The sequence below is a fragment of the Myotis davidii genome, unplaced genomic scaffold (assembly GCF_000327345.1).
Source record: "Myotis davidii unplaced genomic scaffold, ASM32734v1 scaffold240, whole genome shotgun sequence".
In the NCBI taxonomy this organism is placed as follows: Eukaryota; Metazoa; Chordata; class Mammalia; order Chiroptera; family Vespertilionidae; genus Myotis; species Myotis davidii.
Genome location: NW_006292334.1, coordinates 560,509 through 588,132, shown reverse-complemented (window position 1 = coordinate 588,132; position 27,624 = coordinate 560,509). Strand labels below are relative to the sequence as shown.

The 27,624-nt window shown below is 41.0% G+C and overlaps 1 protein-coding gene across 1 annotated transcript in view; it reads right to left on the bottom strand.

Annotated features, from left to right (window-relative positions):
- The window catches only part of PKHD1 (polycystic kidney and hepatic disease 1 (autosomal recessive)), a 406,355-nt gene that overhangs the window by 343,424 nt on the left and 35,307 nt on the right, over positions 1 to 27,624 (bottom strand). Inside the window, exons 19-29 of the mRNA XM_006765722.1 lie at positions 26,699 to 26,841; positions 25,091 to 25,218; positions 24,108 to 24,283; positions 21,206 to 21,344; positions 18,825 to 18,952; positions 16,134 to 16,318; positions 15,118 to 15,240; positions 13,459 to 13,564; positions 12,680 to 12,955; positions 5,811 to 5,941; positions 3,237 to 3,372 (exon numbers count right to left, since the gene is read on the bottom strand). Of these exons, the coding sequence (XP_006765785.1) occupies positions 3,237 to 3,372; positions 5,811 to 5,941; positions 12,680 to 12,955; positions 13,459 to 13,564; positions 15,118 to 15,240; positions 16,134 to 16,318; positions 18,825 to 18,952; positions 21,206 to 21,344; positions 24,108 to 24,283; positions 25,091 to 25,218; positions 26,699 to 26,841 (1,671 nt within the window). The remainder of the gene's footprint in view (positions 1 to 3,236; positions 3,373 to 5,810; positions 5,942 to 12,679; positions 12,956 to 13,458; positions 13,565 to 15,117; positions 15,241 to 16,133; positions 16,319 to 18,824; positions 18,953 to 21,205; positions 21,345 to 24,107; positions 24,284 to 25,090; positions 25,219 to 26,698; positions 26,842 to 27,624) is intronic.

The window sequence follows — 27,624 nt, the reverse complement described above, 5'->3', positions numbered from 1 at the left end:
TAGCTCCCAGGTTTATCTTATCTACATCTAGCAGATGTTGTGTGTAGTTTTATAGAGTATGTGAAGTAGGCCGGCTCTAAAAAGCTAAAAAACTACTTTGGGGTTATATATAATATATATTATATTAATTTAATTATATTATATTATACCATAACGGGTCACGACCAGACAGGAGGAGGTTGAGCGCGCAGGTGAGGCCCAGAGCGGACACACACAGGGGGGCCTGCCCGAGCCGGCGCGGCCTGGAGCCAACACAGGCAGGGGGAGCCGGGAAGGCCTGGGACGGAAGTCAGGCGCGGGTCCGGCCTGACTCCCACAGCAGCCCCCAAGGTGCCTCCTCACACAGGCCTCACACAGGTGATCGCGTGCTGGGCCTCTAGTACTGAAAATAACTGGGTATGTCAAAATTTGGGTTTGACATTGGCAGTCTTGAACTAATGGCTCCCAACCTGCTGTGAAAAAGTAAACAACATAGGGCCAATATGCAGAGGTCACCTTTTGCTCATGAATATAACACAGTATCTGGCAGAATGACGGCATTCTCTTTAACAAAGCATTTGAGTACTTACTCCATGTCAGCTCCTGGACTAGGGACTTTTACCTACTTTACTCCAACTTTATAATAACTTTGAAAGAATTATTCCCACCTAACCATTAAAGGAACTAAAGGTAAAGGAAGTTAAATATCTTGCCCATGGAATGGTTGAACTGGGATTCATTCATATCTGGAGCTGACTGACTAAAAATCCACCTAGTGGTCCTCTACATCAAATTATCTGGCCCCATCCCACCCCTCTTCCTCTCTTTCTTTGATTTCATCTTGGCTTCAATGTCACCATCAACATAATCATCTCCTGGATGAGGATATGTCACACTCCGACTTTCAAAGAGACCTTCCCAACAGATTACCACTCTTTGTGGATTTTATAGCATGTTCCTTTTACTGCCTGTAGAAAGATTTGAATGCAAGTGCAAATTCTGCAAAGAACACATCATGTTGTATATATCAATAACAAGAACTCCTTGGGCTCCTGGTCAATTGTCAAACTAATCCTAGATGCCTTTCAGGCACTGATGCAATGTATTTATTCTTTTCATTATAGGTAGGAAATTTTATTAAAAGCCAAAATCACTGAAATCTGAATAGAACACAAAGCTCCCTCCTCCCTTTTCTACTTCCTTGGGAAGAATCTATACCACTAAAGAATTTTACACACTTTGGTGGCCTGAGGCAGCAAATTCTTCTACTGCACTATCTGAGCTGAATAATATTGAGAGCTAAAGGACACTTCCCTTTATTTATGAACTCTTGAGCAATGGAAAATGAAAATAGTACCAGAAAAAAATTTATTTCAGGCATTTTTTAGGGGAGCAGGGGCATATTGGATGGTCTTTTATAATACACATATATGGCTTCCATAAACCTTCTAGTATCTGGCATTCCATTAACCAGAAAGGTGTGTTACCTGTACTTTCCCAAATCTATATGGTCTGACATGATAATAAATTATTATATTTCTATCCTGTCATCTGAATTACCAAAGAAAGATGAAATTGCTTATTATTGTTGTGTGCTAAAGAATTCATTATTTTTATAAAGTATGTATCAATGAACAAGAATTCTTGTCTAATCAGAATACCCTATTCTTTAATCATATCAAATAACTGCTATAATAGAATATGACACCCAATACAGTATTTTATAGTAAATTATATAAGTGGCTAACTGCTTGGAATCCGCAACCAGACAGTTTGGTTCAAATCCCAGCTCTTTTACTTACTAAAGATGACATCTTAGACAAGTTACTTATTCTTTTTGTTCCTTCGTTTCCTTTCCGATAAATGGAGGCTAATAATTGTGTAAACTAGTGACAGTAAGTAAAATCTGCTATATGTCTGTGCTATCGACACATAGTAGGTGCTCAATAAATATTTATTGAATTGTCACTTCTAAATTCCTATGTCATTATCATATTGGAAATGTTCACAATTTTACAGAATGAAAATATATATAAGGAGATTTATTCAATGATGACTAAAATGAGAATACCAGTCTCCTAGTTTTCAGAAAAGTAACTTCCATACCAAATATCCTATATAATAAAAAGCTAATATGCAAATAGACCAAATGGCACAGGGGTCCTCAAACTATGGCCTGCGGGCCACATGCAAATACAAATATTGTATTTGTTCCCGTTTTGTTTTTTTACTTCAAAATAAGATATGTGCAGTGTGCATAGGAATTTGTTCATAGTTTTTTTTTTAAGCTATAGTCCGGCCCTCCAACAATCAGAGGGACAGTGAACTGGCCCCCTGTTTAAAAAGTTTGAGGACCCCTGGAACAACCGAACAACCTGTTGCTATGACATGCACTGACCAGCAGGGGGTATGTGTGAAACATGGCAGGCATTGGCCACGGTGAGATGGTGGAGCAGGTGAGCAGGGGCACCTGACCAAGGTGGGGCTTCAGTCACTGTCATTGGGGCGAGTCTCTGGTGGTTACTTAAAATTCTTTGTTCCCACGCACTGCAGTCCCACCCGGGGCGGTCCTGCCCAACACTCGCATCTACTGCTGGTGCCGGCCCTGCTCACACCTGCTGCTGGGGCTCAGTACTGGTCCCAATCACTCAGCGCCATCAGCGGGTGCAAGCGGCGGCTGCCAGCCCTGATCACCACTGAGGGCTTCTCCACCTCCCCCTGCTCCTGAGGGGCGATTGGGGCAGCAGCCACCGCTCACACCACTGACGGAGCCACCCCAACTCACACCCGCTGCTGGCGCCAGCCCCAATCGCTCCATGCCAACAGCAGGTGCAAGCGGGGCCAGCGCTGCTGCCAGCAGACAGGGGACCGGGGGCCGCGGCAGGAAAGGTCAGGCGGGGGCGTGGAGGATGGGCCAAGACCTGTCCCTGTGTCTACCGTAGCCTCGCGGCCCACAGTTGCTTTCAAGGTGCACAAATTCATCCACTGGGCCCCGAGCCTATAACAATAAAAGCATAATATGCAAATCGACCGAACAGCCAAACAGCGGAATGACCGTCCGGATGACCTTCCAGACAAGGCCAGGGCTGTGAGGGCCTAGGCAGCCAGGGCTGTGAAGGCCTACCCTTGCACGAATTTTGTGCGTCGGGCCTCTAGTAACACTAAACAAAGCTCAATAAAATGTATAAGCCATTGTTTTCCCTTTTATGGGATTAAAAACCTAATAATAAAAGATTCTTCCATATCATGTATTTTACCTGCTATGTTACTTTTGTTTCTGCTCAGAGAAATGATCACTGGATTTAAAGAAGGGTCATATGTAAATGCCATGGAAAGAGCTGCAGAATGGTCCCCTCTGATCACCGTCACATCCACAATGGCTCCATCTTTCCCCTGAAAAAACAATTTTTAAAATTAAACTTCTTTAAATAAGACTGACTTGAGAGAAGTTCATATAGAATTAATTTTAAAAGTTATTTCATGAAAACTATTTTTAAAGAATATATTTGCTGTTTTCAAGTCTCTCACACACTTGCACACAGTGACAAGTGCTTATAATGGACACGTGAAGCATCCAACTAATTAAAGAATAAATAATAATTATTTTCAATTAACACACAAATTTGATCTGCAAGAAAATGGCAATTTCAAATAAACACCCATACCTAGCTAAACTATCCATCAAGTGTGAGAATATTTTTACACATGTAAGTACTCAGAAAACTTCCCTCTGACATATTCTTTCTTAGGATGTTTCTTAAGGCTATGACCTCATTGAATAAACAATAGCCAAAAAAGAGAAAGATATGTACTCCAAGAAATGACTCTACACAGGCAAGCAATTAAGAAAAGTGCTAGGGCCCTAGCCAGTATGGATCAGTGGATAGAGCATCGGCCTGTGGACTGAAGGGTCCCAAGTTCAATTCTGGTCAAGAGCACATGCTTGGGTTGCAGGCTCGATCCCTAGTGCGGGGCATGCAGGAGGCAGCCGATCAATGATTCTCTCTCATCATTGATGCTTCTATCTCTTCCTCTCCCTTACTCTCTGAAATCAATAAAGATATATTTTTTTAAAAAAAGAAAGAAAAGAGCTAGGATAATATTTATAGAATAAATCTAAACAACATCAAGTTTGTTTGAAGTAGAAAAACAGAGAGCTTCAAAGAAAAAGTAACTGATATGATGGAATATTTTCCTTAAAATAAAGGATTTTTATTACAAGGAAGATGTCTAAAAAACTCTAAGAAGAAAAAAATTAACTATGTAAGAAAAAAAAATTTTTCTGATTCTAACAGCTTCATTTAAATAGTTATACTAATGTAAGCATGGACTATTGATTTAAAAATAATGGTATTATAACTATATTCAAAAGAATTAAAAGTGGTTGTTTCAGAAAGGGGGGACTTGAAGAAGGGTGAGAGATAGTAGGAGAGCATGATTGTTTTACTATTTTCTTTTTAAATTTTGCATGTGTTACTTTGATCAAAATTAAAAGGGTTGTGGGGTTTTTTAGTGTTTATTCTCTTTAGTGAAAGAAATCCAAACAGTATAAAATTTAGCCATTAAAATGTAAATATATATTAAAGTGATAATCCAGTGTTGGTCAAACACTTATACAGTGATAGTAAAAGTATAAATTAAAAAGGAATTTCAGACAACTGGATGCTATATATCCTGAGAAAAGTAAATATGGCCAAAACTATAGTTAATGGGATGATGAAAGCTGTGTTGTTTAAAATAGGAAATTTTGGAAATTAGCTTAATGTCCACTAATAAGGAATAGTTAAACAAATTATAATACAACCATGTATTGGAACTGCATTCAGTTTAGACATAAAAGCTAACATTTCATAATATTTGAGTAACTGAATAAGATAAAAATGTGGGACCAGAGATCAAAGATTATTTTGAACCCTCTCTTTTAGAGGTCTTTATTTGTTCAGAACACAGTCATCTTTTGGGGTCATGGATGTGCTAGGAATGTTGATGACACTGAAGTCAACTCTGAATAGAAAGTTCAGCCTCAGCTGTGAGCATGACGCTCGCTAAAAGCAGCAGGGAAGGACCTAGACTCCAAGCTCTTAATACGGTTATGAGAGAAAACTAACTGAGAGGGGGGGAGGAGGGGACAGCTAAGGAACTTTTTTTAAAAAAAAAAAAAAAAGGAAGCAATAGGAAATAACTAAGAAGATGTCTTACAGCAGTGATGGCGAACCTATGACATGCGTGTCAGAGGTGACATGCGAACTCATTTTTTTGGTTGATTTTTCTTTGTTAAATGGCATTTAAATATATAAAATAAATATCAAAAATATAAATCTTTGTTTTACTATGGTTACAAATATCAAAAAATTTTTATATGTGACACGGCACCAGAGTAAAGTTAGGGTTTTTCAAAATGCTGACACACTGAGCTCAAAGGGTTCGCCATCACTGTCTTATAGGAACAAAATAGCCTAGAAGTGTCTAAATTCTACCATTCACATCTAGTCCAGAAAACAAAATTGCTGGAGCAAACTAAGTTTTTTGTTATTTGCTTAAGATAGAATTGAGACTACAAGATATATAAGTTTTAAAAAACAACACCCAGAATGTTCACTAGATAAACTTATTTATATTGTGGCAATAATACTTATTAAGCATGGGACTTCCTTCTTTGCCTTCTTTTAAAGAAAAAGACTCAAAAAAATAAAAATAAAGAAAAAGGCTCCATTGGTGGAGTCAGCGTCCCACTTCATAGCAGAACAGGCAATATAAACAACATAAGCATTCTCTCATGATGAAAAGGTCACCCACACAGAGAGAAGGAGACGCCAAAGATTTCCACTTACTCTGGGTGGAACTTGGCATTGAATTCTCCGTGAATTGCTTGTGGTGACATTGATGGCACAAGACTGAGATCCAAATAAAACGAGGCTGACATCTTCCAAACCAGAGCCTCGGACGGTGGCCCAGAGTCCTCCTGTAACAAATACAGCATTGTCATATGGGATATACAGCCATACAGACAGACAAAAGTAATTATTTGCAAGAGATAAATAAAATTAAAATATGAAGCTCCTTAGTCAAAATACATTCTCAAATTGCAGAAACAAGTGAAATTAAATATATAAACTACTGGATAGGGAAGTAGCAATGGAGACTAGAGGGGAAAGAGGTAGAAATGCAGCCTGGAGTTACAATACTGCCACAGGTCAGAGAAGGGAAGTAGATGGTCTCTGAAAAACCCTTCCTGCCCAAGATTGTTAAATATCGTCCCTGCCAATCCTGTAAAACATATTTGTTTCTGGAATTATCAAGTATAAGAGAGCATCATGGCAGAAGGAGCAGTGGGCCCAAATTCAGGGCCACAGATTGCTTTGCCACTTAAAGCAGATCATTTGGAGTATTGCCCCTGCGTTCACTGGTTCTCACTTGCCTCATCTTTAAAAAACTACTCTTCCAGCCCTAGCCAGTTTGGCTCAGTGAATAGAGTGTCGGCCTGCGGACTGAAAGGTCCCAGGTTCGATTCTGGTCAAGGGCATGTACCTTGGTTGCGGGCACAACCCCAGGAGGGGGTGTGCAGGAGGCAGCTGATCGATGCTTCTCTCTCATCGATGTTTCTAACTCTCTAACCCTCTCCCTTCCTTTCTGTAAAAAATCAATAAAATATATATATTTTTAAAAAACAAACACCCTTCCAGCTTTTGTGATTTGATACCATAGATATAGATAGGTTCTGGTCTCCATGATGGTGTAGAAGTGACTGACATCACAACCCAATGCCATCAGGATTTCTCCGCTGCTCATTGTAGAGCAACCCCAGAAACCCGTGTCCCCTCACTGCAGACGTCGGTGAGAAGAGGCTGGCACCCATCGCACCACTATCATGGCCCACTTTCCCATTTAGAGGAGCAGCCCTTGATTTCACTGATAAACAGAAGCTCCCTTTATCGATGAGGGCAATGATGCTGGTCTGCCATCCCCCCAGAAGGGGATACTAGTGGAGACATGCATCCCTTGAGGGCGGGGAGTGGGTGCAGGAGCAAGCTTATCTTCTCCAGCGGAGAAGGTCAGCAGAGAAAGAGAAACACAACCTGAAGAAAATATGACTGTGAGAAAATACATCCTGAAGCTAGATATATCAACTTGCCCAAGAGTCAGGGCAAGACTACAATAGATTTCAAATTTAGAGACTAAAATTAAAGAAAAAATAATTTAAAGTAGCAACATAAAAGATAACAATATATGAAAACAATCTTGACAAGAAAAATTCAAGATAATGAAGAAAATTAAAGAAAATATTGAAATGCTACAGAGGAACATAACAGATAGATTAAAACTTAAATGAGAAAACTAAAATAAATGGGTAGAAACTGAACTCAGAATGGTTGCATATCTTTCGAAATTAAACCAAAGCATCAATGCAAGATTTATATTTATATTAAACAAGCTGATTTTAATTCAATAAAAAATAAACAATACTAGCTAGAATACAAAATTTCAAAAATAAGAGTAAAGAAGTCTTCTGCCAGACATTAAAATATCTTATTAAAAGCTATAATTAACATGCAATAATAAATCACGAATAGCCAGACAGATCAATGTAACAGAATAGGGAGTTCAGAAATAAACCCAGAGAAGTGTAGGACTATCAGAAATGATAAATATGGCATTTTACATAAGTGAAAATAGATGGATTCTTATTTAGTAAATGAAATAAGTGAATAGTATTGAAAAAAAATTAAATCTGAGTTCTTCTCACATCCTTACCAAAAGAAATTCCAAGCTGATATAATATTTCACCATAATAAAATAAAGTTATAAAACTAGAAGAAAACACGGTAGAATTTTTATTTTTATGTAATTTTAGAGAAGGAAAGCCATCCTAAGTATTTTGCAACCCTAAAGGCATAAAAAGTTGATACACTTACTGCATAAAAAAAAATAAAACATGCATGCTCAATTAGTTGGAGCATTGTACCATATACCAAAAGGTTGTGGGTTCAATTGACATACTTCGGTTGCAGGTTCAATCTCTCTTCCTCTCTAAAAATCAATAAAAAACATATCCTTGCGTGATGATTAAAAAATAATAATAATAAAATAAAATATGTATGAATTACAAATATAGGAAACAAAGAGACAAAAAATAAACATATAAAGGTCTAATGTCCTTAATATATAAACAGCTCTTTAAATCAATAACAAAGAAAAATAGCCCAATTGAAAAAAAAAACTGAGCTAAGATGAATACACAATTCACTGAGAAGAAAAAACAATGCCTCTTAAACATATGAGAAGATATTTAATTTCTCTCCATGAGATAAAAGCAAAGTAAAAGTACAATGAAATATTATTTTTCTCTTATAAGACTGATAAATATCACAAAGTTTGGTAACACTGTGTTAATAAGAGGCGGTAAATAGGCATTCATATGCATAGAGAATAAATTACACACCTCTAAAGAGAATATTTTGGTATTTTCAAAATATTAAATGTATACCGCCTCTTGACCTAGGAATTCCACTTCTAAGAAGTTCTATTACTAATATTTTCACATATATGCAAAATCAAACAACTGCATAGCCACACACAAAGGAATGAAGGTGGACCCTGTTCTGAATTGTGTCCCCTAAAAATTCATATGTTGAAGTCTTACCTGCCAGTACCTCAGAATGTGAGCTTGTTTGGGAATAGTTCATTACAGATGTAATTAACTAATATAAGACGAAGTCATACTGGAGTAGAATAGAGTGGGCCCCTAATTCAGTATGACTGGTATCTTATTATAAGGGGAAATTTGGGCCAGAAAAGACATCGCAAGAACACCAAATGAAGATGAAGGCAGAGATCAGGTGATGCTTCTATAGCCAAGGAATGCCAAAGATTGCCTACAGAGAACCCCCATGAGCTAGGAGATAGGCATGAAGCAGATTGTTTCAGAAGGAATCAGCTCTGCCAACATCTTGATCTGTAACTTCCAGCCTCCAGAACAGTAGGAAAATAAATGTCTGTTGTTTGCACCATCCAGTTTGTGGTACCTAGATAAGCATCCCTAGAAAACTAATTCAGACCCCTACCTCATACCATATGCAAAAGTTAATTCAAAATGAATCAGATACCTAAATGCAGGAGCTAACACTGCAAAACTCTTAGAGAAAAAACATATGCCAAATCTTAGTGACATTGGATTAGGCAATTGCTTCTTAGCTATGATACCAAAGCACAAGCAACAACAACAATAAAATATACATTGGATTTGATCAAAATTTAAAACTTTTGCGCTTCAAAGACTACTATCAAGAAAATAAAAAAACAAGCCACAGGTGGGAGAAAATATTTGCAAATCATATATCTGATAAGAGACTCGCCCAGACTATGTAAAGAACGCTTACAAATTAACAATTAAAGGACAAATAACTCAATTTTTTAAATGGGCACAGGATTTGGATAAGTATTTCTTTAAAGAATATATATATTTGTAGCCTCGCTTGTGTTCTTGGAACAAGCCAAGCTTATTCTGAATTAAGACTTTATCATTCAATGGTCCCTCCGCGTAGAATTCTCCTTTCCAAGATTTCCCCAAGACTCATTCCTTCACCTCATCCATGTCTCCATTCCCCAGTGCCATCCACCTCAACCCTCCAGTGCCAATGGCCTTCCTACCACAACCATGCCATCTGTCACTCTTCCCCTGCTTGATTTTCCTCTGACACAATTAACCATCACCTCCATGGCAGTAGGCACGTTATTTTAATTGACTATATGCCCCACATTAATAGTCTCTGGCACATAATAAGAGCTAAATAAAGTGTTGTTATTATTGTTGATGTTAATAATTAAAAGTTGCAGAGGTGGTAACACTGTGCCATTTCTATTTGAAAGTCCAGGTGCCTCACAAGGTCCTATAATGAAAGAGATGGTAACTCAGTAAGAAATGGGCCAAGTAAGTATGTCCTCCAAAGCCAAGATTTTCCTTTAAAATCTTTTGGAGGGTGCTTCTGCATAGGGTAAGTGGCAAATTAGAATATTATTTGTCATATTATACATATTCATTTCATACTGGATTATGTGTAAATTCCTTGCTGGTAGGACTCAGCCTGGTTCTCCTTAAATCCTCTACTGCAACGTTGCTTAAACTCCACTGTTCACAGAAATGGTCTAAGGATCCTGTTAAAATGCAGGTTCATTAGGAGGTCTGGGATAGGGCCTGAGACTCTGCATTTCTAACAGATTTCCAACTGATACAGCTACTACTAGTCCAGAGCCACACTGTGAGTGGCAAGGACTTCAGCATCTAGCACAGGGCTTTACACAGGGTGGCTTCATCAGTGTTGAGTGAGTGAAAGAGTGAGACTGGTTGATACTAAGTAGGTAGCAGAGCGAAGGTAAAATTTAAAGCCAGTAATAAGGATAGTAGCAACTAGAGCTTCTCTCTCTCTCTCTCTCTCTCTCTCTCTCTCTCTCTCTCTCTCTCTTCCCCTTTTCCCTTAGTCTTTACTGAAAGTCAATTTGCACCCACCCAACATTTTTCCTTCTCTGAGTGTTCCATCTTTTCCTAAAATATATAGAGATGATGTACAATCCTCCCCGACAAATCACTTTATTACATATTGCTGGTGCAGTATGTCTTGATTGGGTGATAGGATAAGGGACCAACTATTCATGTGCCTGGGACTTTCTGAGTTTTAGCATTAAGAGTTCCATGACCCAGTGTTAAAACTGAAAGTCTTTCATTCTGGAAAACCCCTCAGTCCCAGGAAAACCAGCACAGTTGGACGCCTAGCCTGAGCAAGGCACTCTGTCTAGAGCAGCGGTTCTCAACCTGTGGGTCGCAACCCCTTCGGGGGTCGAACGACTCTTTTACAGGGGTCACCTAAGGCCATTGGAAAACACATATATAATTACATATTGTTTTGTGATTAATCACTATGCTTTAATTATGTTCAATGTGTAACAATGAAATTGGGGGTCACCACAACATGAGGAACTGTATTGAAGAGTCGCAGAATTAGGAAGGTTGAGAACCACTGGTCTAGAGGAAACAAAGATGACTGAGTCACCTGTCTGCCACTGGGGTGTCTGCAATCTAGTGGCAGGAGCTAAAGAAGGTTTGTGTGGCCTGAACTGCAAAGGTAACTTGAGATCAAAGTCCCTTATACATCTACTGGGAAGACTATTATATGCCCTAAACTCAACCTAATCATTATTGGGTTAATATCAAATATGATCTTGCACTGTGAGCACCACACATCCTCTGGCTCTTCCCTTAAATTGCTGAGAAATCAGAGAAAGCTTGCCCTATTTTAGTCTCTTGTCTAGGCAAAGTCAAGTCAGAAACAAGCTGTTTCTTGGAACAATGCATTTGTGGCCAGGAAACACCACTTCAAAAAATGTTCTAAGCCACAGGTCTTTGACCAGCAGAATAAACAATGACAACAATCCAAGGCATTAAGAAGTTTTATGCTGCCCTAACTGGCTTGGCTCAGTGGATAGAGCGTTGGCTTTCGGACTGAAGGGTCCCAGGTTCAATTCTGGTCAAGGGCATGTACCTTGGTTGCGGGCACATCCCCATTAGGCGGTGTGCAGGAGGCAGCTGATCGATGTTTCTCTCTCATCGATGTTTCTAACTCTCTATCCCTCTCCCTTCCTCTCTGTAAAAAATCAATAAGACAAATTTTTTTAAAAAGGAAGAAGTTTTATGCTCCAAAAATCATACATTAACATATATATACGTATGAGTATTCCTAAGAATTCTTGCAATCTGGCTGGGTTGTTTTTAACTGTCTGGTTCCTCAGAAGAGATCCTTGGTTTTCATGGCACTAAGACCCAATCCATCGGGCTGACACTGACAAGATCCACTGTCCTTTGCATACCCCACTATTCGAATGCTAGTTGGCTTTGCATGCTAGCCAAGTATCCAAGTGTCTATCAGTTTACAAACATTTGTGAGCACCCACTGTGTGCAAGGCTTCTAGTGGGCAAGACCTGTGCATCGCACATGCAAATGCTTTTACTTTTCAAAGGACTTTCCCACCTGTTGACTCATTTTAATCTCACACAAAACTAAGAGGCCTATAAGTTAAGCATCATTAGGCTCATTATATAACTAAGACAGCATGGCACGCAAAAGCAGCAGGAGTCTTGGCATCTGACAATCCCAGTTTGCACCCTAAAACCACCTCTTTCTATTGGAAAGCCCGGGGCAAGTCTGTTCTCGCAGAACCACCATTATCTCATCTGAACAATGTGGAGAATATCTCCATCTTCCAGGCGGCGGTAAGCATTTAGGGTATGTGACTACCTAAGAAGAGATGCTTCTTAAGTAACACGATGCCTATCGTCATCTGTATTAGGAAACTAAGTCCCCTAAAAGCAACTGACATTTCTTAGGTCACACATCTGATTTGGCATCACGGAAACCCCAGCACACATGTCCTAACACCCAATCTGGTGTTGTTTCACTAAACCAAATTATCCTGGTGACTCGGTGACTGACCCAAGCGTGCCTAGTACCACAGCCAAACTATGTAGCAAGTGAGTTCATTTAAGGGCTCAAATATCTGTTGCTCATTAGAAGAAATTCTGATGGCAGAAAACAAAAAGCTGTGAATCATAGTGGGTACAGAATTGATTACACAGCAGGAGTAGGTGCCTGCATATCAAGAATGCTACCTTCAGAGGGTCAGATGCAGTGTGGGGTCCTCCCCATATTACCGATCTCTGCAGCTCTTGGAGGCTCCACAGCATCCAGTCTGGGTTCCACATTCAGGAAGAGGCCTCCTCCACTGGCATTGATGGCACGACCCGAGGGTCTCACCAGCACTGAGATCTGATACACTCCGACAGGTAGCAGGTCTGTCTGGCAGACTACATGTGTTTGGTTTGAGAAAATAACTTTGCAACTTGTTTTATTCACTGTAATCTGCAAGGCCTGGGAGTTCCCCGAGAAACTAGTTCCAGTAATATAAACCAGTAGGTCCATGTCACCATCTTAAAGAAGGAAAGAAATTAAAAGAACAAAATCATCTCTCAGGGATATCACTCCATTCCAGATAACTCTCTCTAACATCAAATGATCACTTTCGTTCATCTTCCTCTCTCATCTTCAGATTCAAGGAGTTGCATGCTGACTCAAATACTGGACATTGACATTTAACATTGTAAGCATACAGTCCCCATCATAAATGGTCTCAAAGTAGTAATGAGAGAAGACTAGTCAATAAAAATGAGGGGAAATAAAAGTGAAGAATATTTCAAAACAAGAAATAAAGAAAATAAAGCATTTTAAGTCATCAAAAATCCACTTGTCTCCATTTTCAATCATAACAATACCAGTTACATTGGCCAAAAAAATACACTTTCTGTTGCATCACTAAACATCCACTCCATAAACTGATGCACCTTCTGCCCACCCATCACCGGTACATGGCCGCTGACAAATCACTCTGAGCCTAAAGTTCATGACCATCTCAATGCCCAGTCACAAATCTTACCAAGGGCATACCACACGGAGTGGACCCGGGGAGTTGACCCTTCAAGATACTGGAAAGAACAGGAACCTGAGCAATGAGCTAGTATGTCATTCACTTGCACAACTACCTGAAAAAAGGCAAAAGAATGAAACCCAAATGTATGCACTTCATGTACTCAGTAGTATTCATAAAGTACTTGTGAAATTTGTCCAAATTAAAATGTGTTCATGATTCACTTATTTTTTTTCTTCTATTTCCCAGTAATAAACCCTAAATTGTAATGAATGGATCAAAATATGTCAGACTTAACTAATAGCAAACATGCTAAAACATCACATTTCTACAATTAAATGTGCTACATCTTGAATAAATATCCTCTCTGTCATATAAAACTAAATTTAATAAAATTCAAACTGCACAAGGACTTTTTATCACTTTCTATTTTCAACTAGGTAGATATTTCCTGTGAAAAGCCCTTTCTTTGCTGGTAAATGCCAAAAAAGTAGGCACCTTCCTTCCACCATTTCTACATGGGTATATAACTAAAAATTGGAGTATTTGGACACTTGGTTTGGGTTATTTTTTTGTCCTAGAATAGTAGGGCCCCAAGAAGAGACCACAGTTGATCCTTGAACAACATGCGTAAATGTATTTTTTATAAATACTATAAATGTATTTTCTCTTATTATTCTCTTAATAATACTGTAAATGTATTATACTTTTTATAAATACTATTATCATATTTTCTCTTATTATTTTAATAATATTTTCTTTTCTCTAACTGCTTTATTGTATACAGTATAAAATACATATAACATATGAAATATGTTGTTAATTCACTGTTTATGTAATCAGCTACTAGTAGTTAAGATCTGGGGCAGTCAAAAGTTACATACAGACTTTTTACTATGAGGGTGTCAGTGCCCCTAAATCCTGACTGTTCAAGAGTCAGCCTATACATGTCTTTCCCTTATACTGGAACTAATGTTAATCTAATAGAATCATATAATACTTGGAGATGAGAAAAGATATGCTCACTGGACTCTCTACATAGGAAATATGGATAAAAGTACATACACTGTATTTTATGATAGTGTTTTCTTATGGAGGAAAAGGGTATTGGGATAGCATAAAGGCATAGTTGATAAAGAACACTTTGATTTTATCTGTTTTATTTTATCCATAAAGACAAAAAACATTAAATATATCAACATGTTGATGATTATTAATCCTCAGTTTAGGTACCCTGGTTTTGGTTATATTATTCTTTATAGTTTGGTATTTTAAATTTTTCTCAAATTAAAAGCAGATGACTTATAACAGGATTATGGGCAGATGGGAAAGAGGAAAAGACATTTTAAAGAGAAAAGGAGTTGACTTAGCTCATTTACTTTTCAATATCAATGTGTGGAAGTATAAACCATATGTACTCACAGAGGTTCTCTATTTTTTATACCATAATAATAGCATCAATAATTATAATAACAGGATGTTGTGTTTACAAAGCACTTAAGTTTTCAGAGTCCTTTCCATACCCTGTGGAAGTAGAAAGCGGACAGCCATAACTGTGTTATGGGTTGTAAAACTTCTCCTTGAGATGGGTCCACATTACATACTAGGGAGGGGCTGAGACAGATGTAAAACTAGTACTTGCATTTGGGGTGGCCCATCTACTCTCACCTGAGTGTGCTGGTTGGCAGTAACCAACATGTCTCCAAATATGGGTGCAAGAAAAACTCCACCATCATATACCACACGAGTGGTTGCAGCAGGGTTCACTCCGGTTAGATTTTCATCAGAGACCTAAGACGATCACATTTCTGGTGAATTCTGTCATGGAATAGCACTCTAGTCTTGATTTAAACAAATAATAAAAGGTCTTTTCACATTGTGTTTAAGATAATCCGATAGCTAGAAAGTGAACATGGAGTGGCCAGGGATTGAAAACTAGAAACCTGACATAAGTAATGACCAACGAAAGACCCAGTAAATTAGAGGGATATTTATTTGCAAATGGAGTTCTACAAAAATTATTTCTCTAAGTCTTGTGATGTTTTTGTTTCTTGTGTGTTTTCTTTTTTGTATGTTTGCAATCCAAAATATTACAATAAAATGTTAAGGAAACAAGTGCTATGAGATGACTCCTGTCCTTCCTCTATCTCCACCCAAGTATTTTGTTTGAAAACCAGATGACCCACACCACCATATAACACGGATCAAATTCCATCTCGGATTTCATTTTATAATAACCAAATGCTAGATGATCATTCGATTATTTTTAAAACCCTAAATATGCAAGAGCATCTGGCTTTGTCATTACCCAAAGACAGCAAATCCTTTTCTAAAATTCCTTCTGCTGTGCCATCTGCCTTCCTCATAATCTAAGTCAATCACATCTGCTTAAATTATCCAATAACAGATGCAGAACTGGTGTAAGGTGGACACTGACCAACAACATCTCTACCTACACTGAGTTAGGAAAGGAGACATTGGTTCAAATTGCTTTATCAGAGATAGGAGACACAAAATATATCTTGAAAACTTCCAGAAAGCAAGATAATTGAGCCCCTTTATTTGAATATTCCAATAAAATTAATAATTCATGATGGGTTTAGTTTATATCATTCTGATATTTTTCTTTACAAAATTGTTCCAGGGCACAAACCCCATACCACCAAAAGGGATACCATACATACCCGGATGAAATTGGGCAAATCCCCAACCTGGGTGGACCAGGAGAGAGTCCATACATGTTCGTAGCAAGACTTCAGATCCTCCTTCACAGTGAAGTCACTGACATTGAGATACCTGGATGTGATGTCATCAGCATTGTTCTGTAAGAGCTTGCAAAGGTGACTAGCTGAAATACGTACAGGAACATCTGTGGGGAAAGGTTGTGATATACAAAATATAAGACATAAATTACTCTACCTCATAAGGTCTCATCATGAAGATAACAGAGAATAAATGTCAAGATACCTTCTAAATATGCAGGAGACTCATGTTCAAAATATAGCTTCAAGAGAAGCCCCAGCCCAGTTAAACCATTTTTTTCCTAAGGTAGATACGAGTAGATGCCCCCTTTTTATATCGTGATACCTTTAGTCAGTATCACATCTCAAATTCCAAGCAGAGAGCACAGTCACATCAGACAAAACTATCTCAACTGTCAACTCAAAATACAGACTCCAGACACCCTGGTAATGCCTAAAAGTCTAATTAAATGTTGAGTTTTCCTGTGGAAAAAAAAAAAATGTAGCTGGCTCTGTGAACAGAGAAAAGTTGGCCACCTTTCACAGGAGGTGGGAGAGGCGCACAGCAGCTGACATCCATAAAAACACAGCCAGCCCAGCTGAGGAATGCTGACATTTAACTTCGGTTTCTCTATTAGAATTTCCTTTAAGCCCAACCACCTGCCTCCTCATTCCACATCGCCATAGCATAGAGCAGTAACACTGGGTGTTTCAAGTCCTCCTTGAGTTTGAACTGTTTCATGCTTTACCAAAAGTTTCCATTTCATTAGCCACTCTCATCAGCTCTGGGAGGTGGGTCATTTGGGTAGCCTAATGCCTCCTTTAGAGATGAAGAAAATGAAAACTAAGAAGATTCAGAAGCTTGTCAACCAAGTGAGGAAGGTTGATATTAAAATCCAGGTTGCCTTCTACCTATTCAAGTCTTCCTCTTAAATCCCACACTGCCTTGGAGTGTTCATAAAATACCACTATATTTCTAAAATGCAAACAAAATTCTCATCCTTTTTTAAAAAGATGATGCTACATTTGCATAACTTGGGGCCCTCGCCGTTTCAAAAGGCCAGGTGAAGGCTGGCTTCCCCTGTTGCTCTGCAGGCAAGGATGTGAGCAGCATCAGCATAGAAGGCGGTGGCAGGGAGAGTCCGTCTGCGCACGCACGGGCTGCAGCTGTCTCATTGTCGATAAGGGAAACAGCGCAGTGATGGGCTTCACAGGGGCAGGGCACCGCTGGCGCTGATCACCCACGTATCAGACTCCAGTAGCAATCAGAGTCCAGTAGCCTAGGGACCTTCAGCTTTCCCTAAGTTGCCCTATTAGAGTAAAAACACCACTCCATTCTTCCCACTCAAGATTTATTGCAAGTACCGCATCTTTCTGCCTGGGAGGGCAGAAGATTTTTGGACCATGCACCCATTTTTACACAGCCACTCTTGAGTTTTCCTGAGCCTCCTTTCTGATTCCCCGATGTTTATACCAACTAAATAACAAATTATTACTCATTTCTAATCCTTATCCTTTGTGAAATGTGTATGTTATTGAAGATTTAGAAACTACTCTCATCGCATCTGAAAGTTCCTTCTACCTTTGTTATGATCACTACTGTCCTTAAGAGCATATGGCGTCATCGTGGAGTTTAATTCAAAAGAACCATGGCTACCATGGATCTTGGCCTAGGAAACACCAGAAAGAAGAGGACCATCAACTATCTGTATGATCTTTGGGCAAACCTCAGTGTAGTGGGCTAAATGGTGGCCCTCCAAAAGGTATGTTGCCCTGGCCGGTGGTGCTCAATGGTTAGAGCTGCAGCCTGCCCAGTGAAGGGTTGCAGATTCAATTCCCAATCAAGGGCACTACCTAGGCTGCAGGTTCGATCCCTGGCCCAGTCACATTGATGTCTCTCTCTCTGTTAAGCCCCCCTACCTTCCATTCTCCCTAAAAACCAATGGAAAAAATATCCTTGGGTGAGGATTAAAAAAAAAAAAAAGCTATGTCAATTCCCTAATCCGAAGAACCTATTAATATTACATTATAAGGCCAAAGAGTTAATATTACCTTACATACAGCATAAGGTGTGACTAAGTCAAAGATCCTGAGAAGAGTTTATCTTGGATTGTCAGGGTAGGCCCTGGGTCACATATATCGTTATGAGAGAGGCAGAGGGAGTTCTGAGACAGAAGAGGAAGAGACAATGTGACCACAGAGACAGGGGGTGGAGTCATAGCCATGGGCAGCCACCAGATGCTGGAAAAGGCAGGAAATGGACTCTCCCCATGAGCCTTGAGGAAAAGTATAGCCCAGCCAACAATTTGATTCTGGACTTCTGGCCTCGACTGTGAGAGAATAAATGTCTGTTGTTTTAAGCCACAAAGTTGTGGTCATTTGTTATGACAGCCCCGAGAAGCTAAACCACTGTTTCCACATCTATAAAACTAAAAGGTTGGGATTATATTAGCAGTGGTATGTTATTGTCTAAGTCTTTATTTAATAAGATCATTTTCAGACCCTGGGAAATAAACAAAATAGCATTCAGACTGTCCCCATGCCTGACAATCTCACAGGATGTTGCTTGTCAAGGAATGCCCCTCAACGTGTAAATAATAAATGCTGCACCACCACCCCCATTTCCCCCTTTACCAGGAATCACTGTATTAGAAAGGCGGATGCGAAAGTGTCCTCCTAAAGGTGGACTTGTTCTCTGAAGTCTCTGCGTTGCCACCTGGACCAACCCGGATCCTTCTTCTGCTCCTTTGATGGGCACAGCGCTGTGGCATATCAAACACCAAGCATTACCCACAGTGACCTTCCAGAATGCTGCTCCAGGCAGAACACAGCTCCTTCTCAAAGACTAGCTAGCCCCCCACGGTTCCAGACCACCCTACGCTCAGGCTCCCAAATACCTGGTGTCCCTCTCCTATCACAGTAGAAAAAGTGTGCTGTAAATATTAGGATTTTTTAAGAATGTCCATCCTTCCCCTTCACTAGGTACCAGAGGGATGACACTGGCCTCCACGGCTCTGGGGTCCCCAGCACAGAGTGGAGGGAGAACTTGGTATTCTCAACCGCATTTGCATAGTTAAATGCACAGGCAGTGACCGAAACTTCCCCATGCGGTATCTGCAGCTGAAACACAGGCCGCTGCAGCTGACCAAGTTCTTCTCTAATACCTGCACACAAACACACCGACTGCCTGACGCTGCTCTGAATACCATAAAAATGGGTCGACTGAACTGTGACACACCATGAGATGGAATACCATTCACCCATTAAAAACTGTATTTTAGAGAAATGTTTAATGAAATGAGGAAAATTTTAAGTTATACCATTAGGTGAAAAGAGCATGTTACAAATAGAGTATGTTATTTTTGGTCCTAATAAGAGGTTTAAAAGTACACATGTATATATGTATGTAAAAACGGCTGGAGGAAATAGGTAGCCAGAATATGCATTCAATATGTTAATAGAAGTTATGTCTGAGCAGACAGAGTGATTTTTATCTTCTACGTGTTTTTCTATATATTCCCAATTTTCAACAATAAACCTATCTAATTTCTGTCAATAACAGTATTCGGTTTTACATACTGACGTGGGTACATACAACCAGACTGAAGCAGTCAGACAAAGTGACACTATGCGTGTTGGAAGATGAATCTAGGAGAGGCCAGACTGAAGGCTACCCTGTCTTGCTCAGGCTGCAGGCTCCCAGGAGTGAAGGGACTTGAGGAAAAGTCAGCAGGTAAGGTTGTGAGGACCCTCTAAGAGTGGGCCTGTTCAAAACAATCTAAATTAGCCCTACCGACTCAGGGTTAATAACTGTGATATTTGGGGCACAGGACTGCAGGTTGGCGGGTGTGGCTGCTCCCTCCCCACCACCGAAGAGCTTGCACTCTCATTCTGTTGATGGATTTCACTCCTTTCCTGCACAGAGGACCACGTCAAGGAAAGAGGAGAGCAAAGGCAATCACTGCCCCTGTCATTAATACACTGTCTTAAGCATGGTGTAAGTGTGAGAACTAATTTTGGAACATATTAGAAAGAGATGGGGAAAAGAGGGGGATTGTAAAGGCTGAGCTTCTCAATTCTTCCTGTCCTACTGGGGTTTTGGAATCTGCATGGTTTTATTAACCAACCAGTCACTCCAATAAATTCAATAAAATTAAAAAATAAATAAAAACAAAAAGAATGAACTAGAGCCTACACATGTTCCAGGAGCTTAGAGGAAGAGCCGGCTCTTTAGTTACTGCTTTGTAAATTTGACTGGAAAGTTTGACTAGTGCAAGACAAGAGATGCGTATGGGGCTCTAGTGCCATCTGGTGGTGAGTTCTTAAAAATAGCTGTGTTTGTTCTATAGCAGTGGTTCTCAACCTTGGCTGCACATTAGAATCACCTGGGAATCTTTTTAAAATCCTGATTTCTGGGCCTCATCTTCCGGAAATTCTGTTTCTTTGTTACTAATGTTGTGGCCCCACCCCATAACAAAGAAACAGAATTTCCGGAGGATGAGGCCCAGAAATCACGATTTTTAAAAGATTCCCAGGTGATTCTAATGTGCAGCCAAGGTTGAGAACCACTGTCCTATAGACTTGCATTTAGCCTCAAATAATTCCAATAATATTAATGTATGAGAAATGGAAGGAGGGGTGTGAACAGAAAATGGAGGCAATGTGAGCCTCTGAAGAGCATAAACATACAACTACTTTTAAACAAATTCTCTAGGAACTAGTTCTTGAAGTGTAGTCCCCAGACCAGTAAAATCAGCATTGCCTGGGAACCCACTGAGAATGCAAATTCTCAGACCCTGCCCGATACCCAGTGAATTAAAGATGGTGGGGTTAGGGCTCAGTGACTTACGTTTTAACAAGACCTCCAGGTGTCTGATACTGCATTCTTAAGACTAAGAAGCATTGCTTTAAGCAACAAGATGGGTGACTTTTCCTAATAAAAGTCCCACCTTTGTGTCCTCCAGGACCAACTAGCATTCCTAAGGAGCGACCGGTGAACAAAGACAACTCCCTACCTTGCAGTGAGGAGCGGGAGCTCTGAGCCACACCCTGCCAACCAGGAGGTTACATTGTAGACTGGAGGGGATCCCACCACAGAGAGTGATTCCACCAGATTCCCGCCTGGGCGAGCTGTTCCAGAATCAGCCTGAGAAACTGGAGAGCAACAATCCAATTATTATCAAGTAACTCAAGGTGGAAGACCAGCTGCGAGGAAAGGCCCCGCTGGAGATGCTGAGTTCCTTAGATCTCAGCACACACTCACAGCTGAGATTCCCGCCCTCTGCTGGATGCAGAGCACAGTGGGAAGAGGCAGGAGTTTAGTAGCAACCAAAAATTGCAAGGTCATGGTGTAAGGAGACAGAGTCTGATTTCACAGGAAAGCTCAAGGAGACATAAGCCAAACATCACTCCCTGTGCCACAGGAGGACCCTCACACAGGTAATCTATTACAGTGTGGATGGCCGCCCTTTCCTCCTCTCTTTTCCCTGGCAACTCCGGGAATGCCCAGCAGATCCTCCTTAGGAAGATTGAACACAAGAGGCCCGTACTGGGGGTACCTACTATTTATCCACAGTGTAGAGTCAGCACATGGGCAGGAAAAGTGCACACTTTGAGACAGACCACTGTTGAAATCCTGATTTTCCACCTCTCTTGGATTACCATTTGGCTAATCAAACTAACCGAAGACATTTTCTCATTTCTAAAATGGGAATCATGACATATACCAGCCTGCACAGCAGGGAGAGTTTAGTGAGATGGCAGATTTAAATGACCAGCACAATGTAATTTAATATTCTCCTCCCCTCCTACTAGGCGCTGTGTAAAACATAGCTTCTTCCCCAAGACAGTACAATGAGACAGGAAACAGTTTAAAGGCAGTATGCTTGCATGCCCGATGCTTAGCACAGCACCAGGCACAGAGTGGGTGCTCAGTAAATGTGGATTCACTCAGCTGGGTATGGAGTCAGTGAAGTTTTGGCTTTGGTATCAATGATCTCAGGGTCCCAGGGTTGCCCACGTCCTGGCTATGGATTTGGAGCAAGACATTCAGCCCCTCTTCGCTTTGCTTTTGTCATCTATAGGGTGCGAATACTAGGACCACCTCATGGGGTTCTAAGAAGTAAATGAGAAATAAATGATAGCTACCATTAGATGAGAAAAACTTCCATAGAGGACATTTAGATGGGAGAATATAATCATGTTAAATTGATCAGATAAATGTTGGACAATTAACTCTGAATATTGAGCCCAATTGTATCAAGTTTATGTTGCCATTAAAAAATCCTCAAAGCAAAGTTGTTACCAGCAGGCTAACTAGCCAAAGCAGGAAACATGGTTTTACCCAAGCCACCCATGTTCTTTCTTGTCTCCGCCCTCTTCCTCTCTGCTTCCCTCCTCACCTCACTCCTAGGATGGATCCAGATAGCGGAGCATTTGGTGGCAGAGAGGTGGGGGCAATGAGAAAGTGCTCTGGATCTTGCACTTTGAAGGTTTGTAGGTATAAGATAGCATTTAAAGGAGAAGAGAGAAAAAAAGGGAAAGGAAACTATTATCTAATCCTGAGTTTCCCTATCACGGAGTTCAAGTGTCTGAAATATTGAGACCCTCAGCCTCTAGGAATCTGGGCAGCACTTGAGGGTCGCAAAAGGCCCAGCTCGGTATCTTAGGCACCAAGAATTCAGGCAGTTACCCAGGCACACCATCGGAATATTATTTTCTGTGTGCCAGAACATAAGCAGGGTTGAAAATAAGCAGTGATACAGTTTGACCCAGATGCCCTCAAAACACTGAAACCACTAAAACAAGTAAGAGGCAGAATTTTGATGAGTTCAAATACAACGTAATTTCAAGGCTAAAAGAGAGACCTTTGACATGCAGTCCCAAGTTCCCCTGCCCTCAGCTCTGCAATGTTATAGGCAAAAGGCTGAAAACTTGCACATTTTGTAAATCAAATGTAAATGACTGCTTCCTCCCCTTCTCCTGGGTGAGAGAAGCTACTTAAAGCAGGAAAGCTGAGCCCCAAAGTCACAAGGAGGTGATGGGAAATGGAGAATAAAAAGAACTTGGAACCCTGGAGGCCCTGGGAGCAGTGGCACCATCTGCCTGGCTGGGGGCTTCCCTTCTCCTGTGTGTGCAGTCTCCGGGGCCAGTCTAAAGTCCCCTGGTGAGCACTTTGTGGACAAGCAAAGCCCAGTGAGATCACTGTGCCTAAGGAAGGACAAAGGACTTGGTGGAGAAATAGGCCCGGCCTGAACCCTAACTGACAAGGGGGAGGAATCTAGGTGGGCAGAAGGAAGGACAAGACAAGGCTATTCTCATGAGGGCCTGGTCACCCTCTAGCTCTCACTGAGTCTGTCATAAATCAGAACTCTAGTCCCTTTATATGGCCAGATATTGCTGTGTTCTTCCAGCACTTTGTATGACAGATATTAACTGAAAGAGAGATCAAGAAATCCTTCTGGACTTCTTATTAACAGTAATAATGATGTTAATAAGTAATAATAATTGCTCATGTTTATTGAGCACTTACTATGGTCAGGACCTGTGATGAGTACTTTCCATTACACTTCAGTTAATCTTTGCAGTTAATCCAATGAGGCAGGGACCTCAATATGACCATTTTATGGATGAGGAAACCAAGGCTTCTCAGCAAGGAAGGAGTAAAATCAGGGCAACAGCACAACCACCAGAAGCAGGAGCAAGCATTGCAGGGAATAGGAAAAAAGAGGAGCCAGCTGGAGAAATATAGGGGCTAAGGGCACACAATACCAACCCCATCTTCTCTCTAGAAAAAGGCAGGCAAGATGGAGAATCACCTGTTCCCTCTTCATTAAAATAACAGCAGCCCCTAGCAGAAAAGTTTAAGGTCAGCCTTTGACGGACAGGTCCATGGAAGAGAGTGGATTCGATGATCACCTGTTAGGTTTGTGTCTGCAATAATAACTTCATCCACACAGAACACTCCCGTCTCCAGAGCCAGAGGGAAGAGGTCAATTCGATGAACCAGCACTGGGGAGTTTGCCAGAGGCCTCTGGAGATGCGTGGAGCAATGCACACAAGTCTTCCAGAGGTTAGTGCAAGTGAATCGCCAGCTGAAAAACAAGTACACCGCAGAAATGGGCCTGTTCCTGTGCATCCACAGTCCCCTCCCATTAGAGCCCTCGTTCTCCAACCAGGGGGTCTGAGGACTGTGTAGCCAGGAGAGGGACCCCGTGAACCCCCAGCACCCAAACAGTCTTGTGTGCTTTGGGTATAACATCCAAAGCAGGCTGTTAAGCTGAACTTGTGCTATCACATTAGTGAATCCCATTTTAAGGCAATCATTCATTCCTCACATGGAGTCTTTTTCAAATCCTATATAATAAAAGGCTAATATGCTAAGTATCTGGTCAACCTGTCAGCCATTCAACCAAAGTGTAATATGCTAATGATATGCTAACGCCGCTCAACTGCTCACTATGATGTGCACTGACCACCAGGGGACAGACACTCCGACCGGTAGGTCAGCTTGCTGCTGGGGTCCGGCCCATTGGACAGGCACTGAGTCAAGGCATCAAGATGCTTGAATTTTATTCCAGAATCTTGTTCACTTGCCAAATTTTGGTGAATCACCAAATGGGGTGAATCACCAACCCATTTTTCTCATCGGTAATGTCAAGGAATATTTTCTAAAGCCTCTTCCAAATACTATGTTCTGTGACTCTATGAGAAATGTCAGACTCCTTCTAGAAAGGTTATATTCCTCACAACTAACTGTTTTTACATCAAACTTCTCCAGGCTCCATTTTTTCCACATCTGTGTTCAGAGCCCCAAGTTAGCTCGTATCTGAGGCACTGTCCCCGAGAGAGTTAATCATCCCAGTTGGCAGAATTCCCACAACTCCCTTCAGGTTATCTACCTTTCGGGACTGGTTCCGATGAGACTCCAGTCACAGGTGATGTTCTTAATGATGTTTTGAAGATCGATTGTGAAAGACACGGTCACCTTCAGGGTCTTATTCATGTGGCCTTTGTATGCCATGCACAGCTGTGGACACCAGAGAAGTGCTTCAGCTCCATCAGTGCAGGAAGCAGCCATTCAGACAATGTGTGGTGAGGTGAGTCTACCTCTCTAGAACCCTGCCTCACGCTGTGAGAGAGTCAGCCCAGTTCCTGCCCTCCCGGAACTCACTAGTCTAGCAGGAGAGACAAATCATTTAGAGTAAATTGTTATTTTCCAAAAAAGTTATTAAGTGCACTGTGTTTGGCAATGACAATTTTAAAGGCTCTCTATTAGAAAACCCCTGTTCTGACCCGGTTACCTGTGCAACCTTGAGCAAGTCACTTAACCTCTCTGAGCTGCAGTTCCTTGACTCTAACTCCCCAGCATCCTTGGTTTCTAACTCTGAGTTAAGTAAAATTATTTGGCTCAAAAAGTCTTTAGAGCAGAATTTTTTTACTTCAGCACTATTGACATTTTGGATTGGATTTTTTTTTCTGTGAGGGGTCTAGTCTACACAATGTACACATTTAGCAACATTGCTGAGATCTATCCAGTGGATGCCAGTAGCAATGACCCAGTTGTGGCAACCAGAAATGTCCTCATAAATTGCCAACTCTCCCCTAGGAGGCAAAATTATGCCCACTGGGAGCCTCTGCTGTGTGGGAAGTGCTTCTGAGAGATGGGTGGTGCCCCAACCTGAACCATTCAGTCCTGTTCCCCCTGCATTCAACTAGGCCAGGACAAAACCACTGCCATGAGCTCAGCTGCCCCAGCAAGGCTCACCCTGGTTCCCACAGGGCAAATGGGCTTCATTTGAAGAACTGCAGAGCCACTGACACAAAGGATGTATGAGGGATTCAAGAAATGGGTCAGTCAATGCATCAATAATAATAACTATAATAAAAAAAACAATAGCTAGCCTCTGCTGAGTCCTAACCACTGCACAGGTACTTCAGTGGATTACCTCATTTAATCTTCCCCCAAATCCTGAGAGAGAGACAACATTATTACCCATTTTTCAGATGTGAAAAATAAGACGTTGAGGGCACAAGGGTATAGAGTCAGAATTCAAAACCAGAAAGTCTGATTACAGATCTGCCCTGATACCTAAAAAGCAAAGAAAATAAAGGGGACTCAGGTGGGGGGGGGTGGGGGCCAAAGTCAGTTTAGAGTTGTTATTATGGAAACGAATACAATAATCAATAAATAATACAAGAATAAACTTTCTGTTTGGCATAATCACAACGGTAAACCGACTTTTGCCCACCCCTGTACAAAGCATATAAAAATTCCCATAGGTCTCCCACAAACACAAAGGCGTTTCTATGTAACAAGTAGCTAATGGAGGACTGGAGGCATCTGTTCACACCTGGAACAGCATTTAAGAAACCGAGAAGCTCAGCCCGAAACGTGTTAGGCAAATCACAGCAAACACAGCAATCACTCGTTTGTGCGTCTGTTTCTCCATCTCAACCCCCGAGAGTAAGACCAATGCTTTGCTGGAAGCATGAGGGCTGCTCCGTACCTGTGTGTACTGGTCCAGCCGGTAGCCCCGCTGGGCAGCAGGGGGTGTGAGGACAAGGTGTCGAGGCCGACAGAGGCTGAACCTCCCACAGAAGGGCTCTGTCCCACTGGTGAGGTCCCCATCAAAGCTGGAACCTTCTGGGCCTGCATGCAGTTCAAATAAAATGAAAAGACAGGGTAGATGTTAAAAAGACAGAACTTCCCAACATGTATGCAGGGCATGAGCTATGGGTTCCCCAGGATATTGGTCCCCCAGCCCTCGGGTGAGCTGGGCAGGGCTTAGGGTGCCCTGCAGCCCCCCGTTTGCAGGCTCCAGCTATGAAAAATCCATTCTGTCACCCCTAGAGCATCAAAAATATACGTAGTGCCCCCTTACTCTGGTTTCACTTCCACAGTTTCAGTTACCAGCAGTCAACCGTGGTCCAAATATATTAAATTGAAAATTCCAGAAATAAACAACTCATAGGTTTTTGATTGTACGCCGCTCTGAATAGCATGATGAAATCTCACACAGTCCCTAGCTTAGATGCTCCCCACCGGCAGTCACTTAGTAGCTCTCTGGGTTCTCAGATCCCAGTGCTTGTGTTCAAGTAACCCTGTTTTTCTTAATAACGGCCCAAAGTGCAGGAGTAGTGATGCTGGTCATTCCGATACGCCAAAGAGAAGCCGGAAAGCGATTGCTAAGTAAAGTATCAATACGGTCAACAGGAGCCTAATGTTCTGTCATAATGCATACATTATTCACCGCCCTTCATCTCATCACCTAGGCATTGTATCATCTTGCATCATTACAAAAAAAAAGAATAAGGGTGAGTACAGTATAAGATATTTTGAGAGAGAGAGAGAGAGAGAGAGAGAGAGACACGCCACATTCCCATAACTTTCATTATAGTATGTTGTTATAACTGTTCTATTTTATTATTAGTT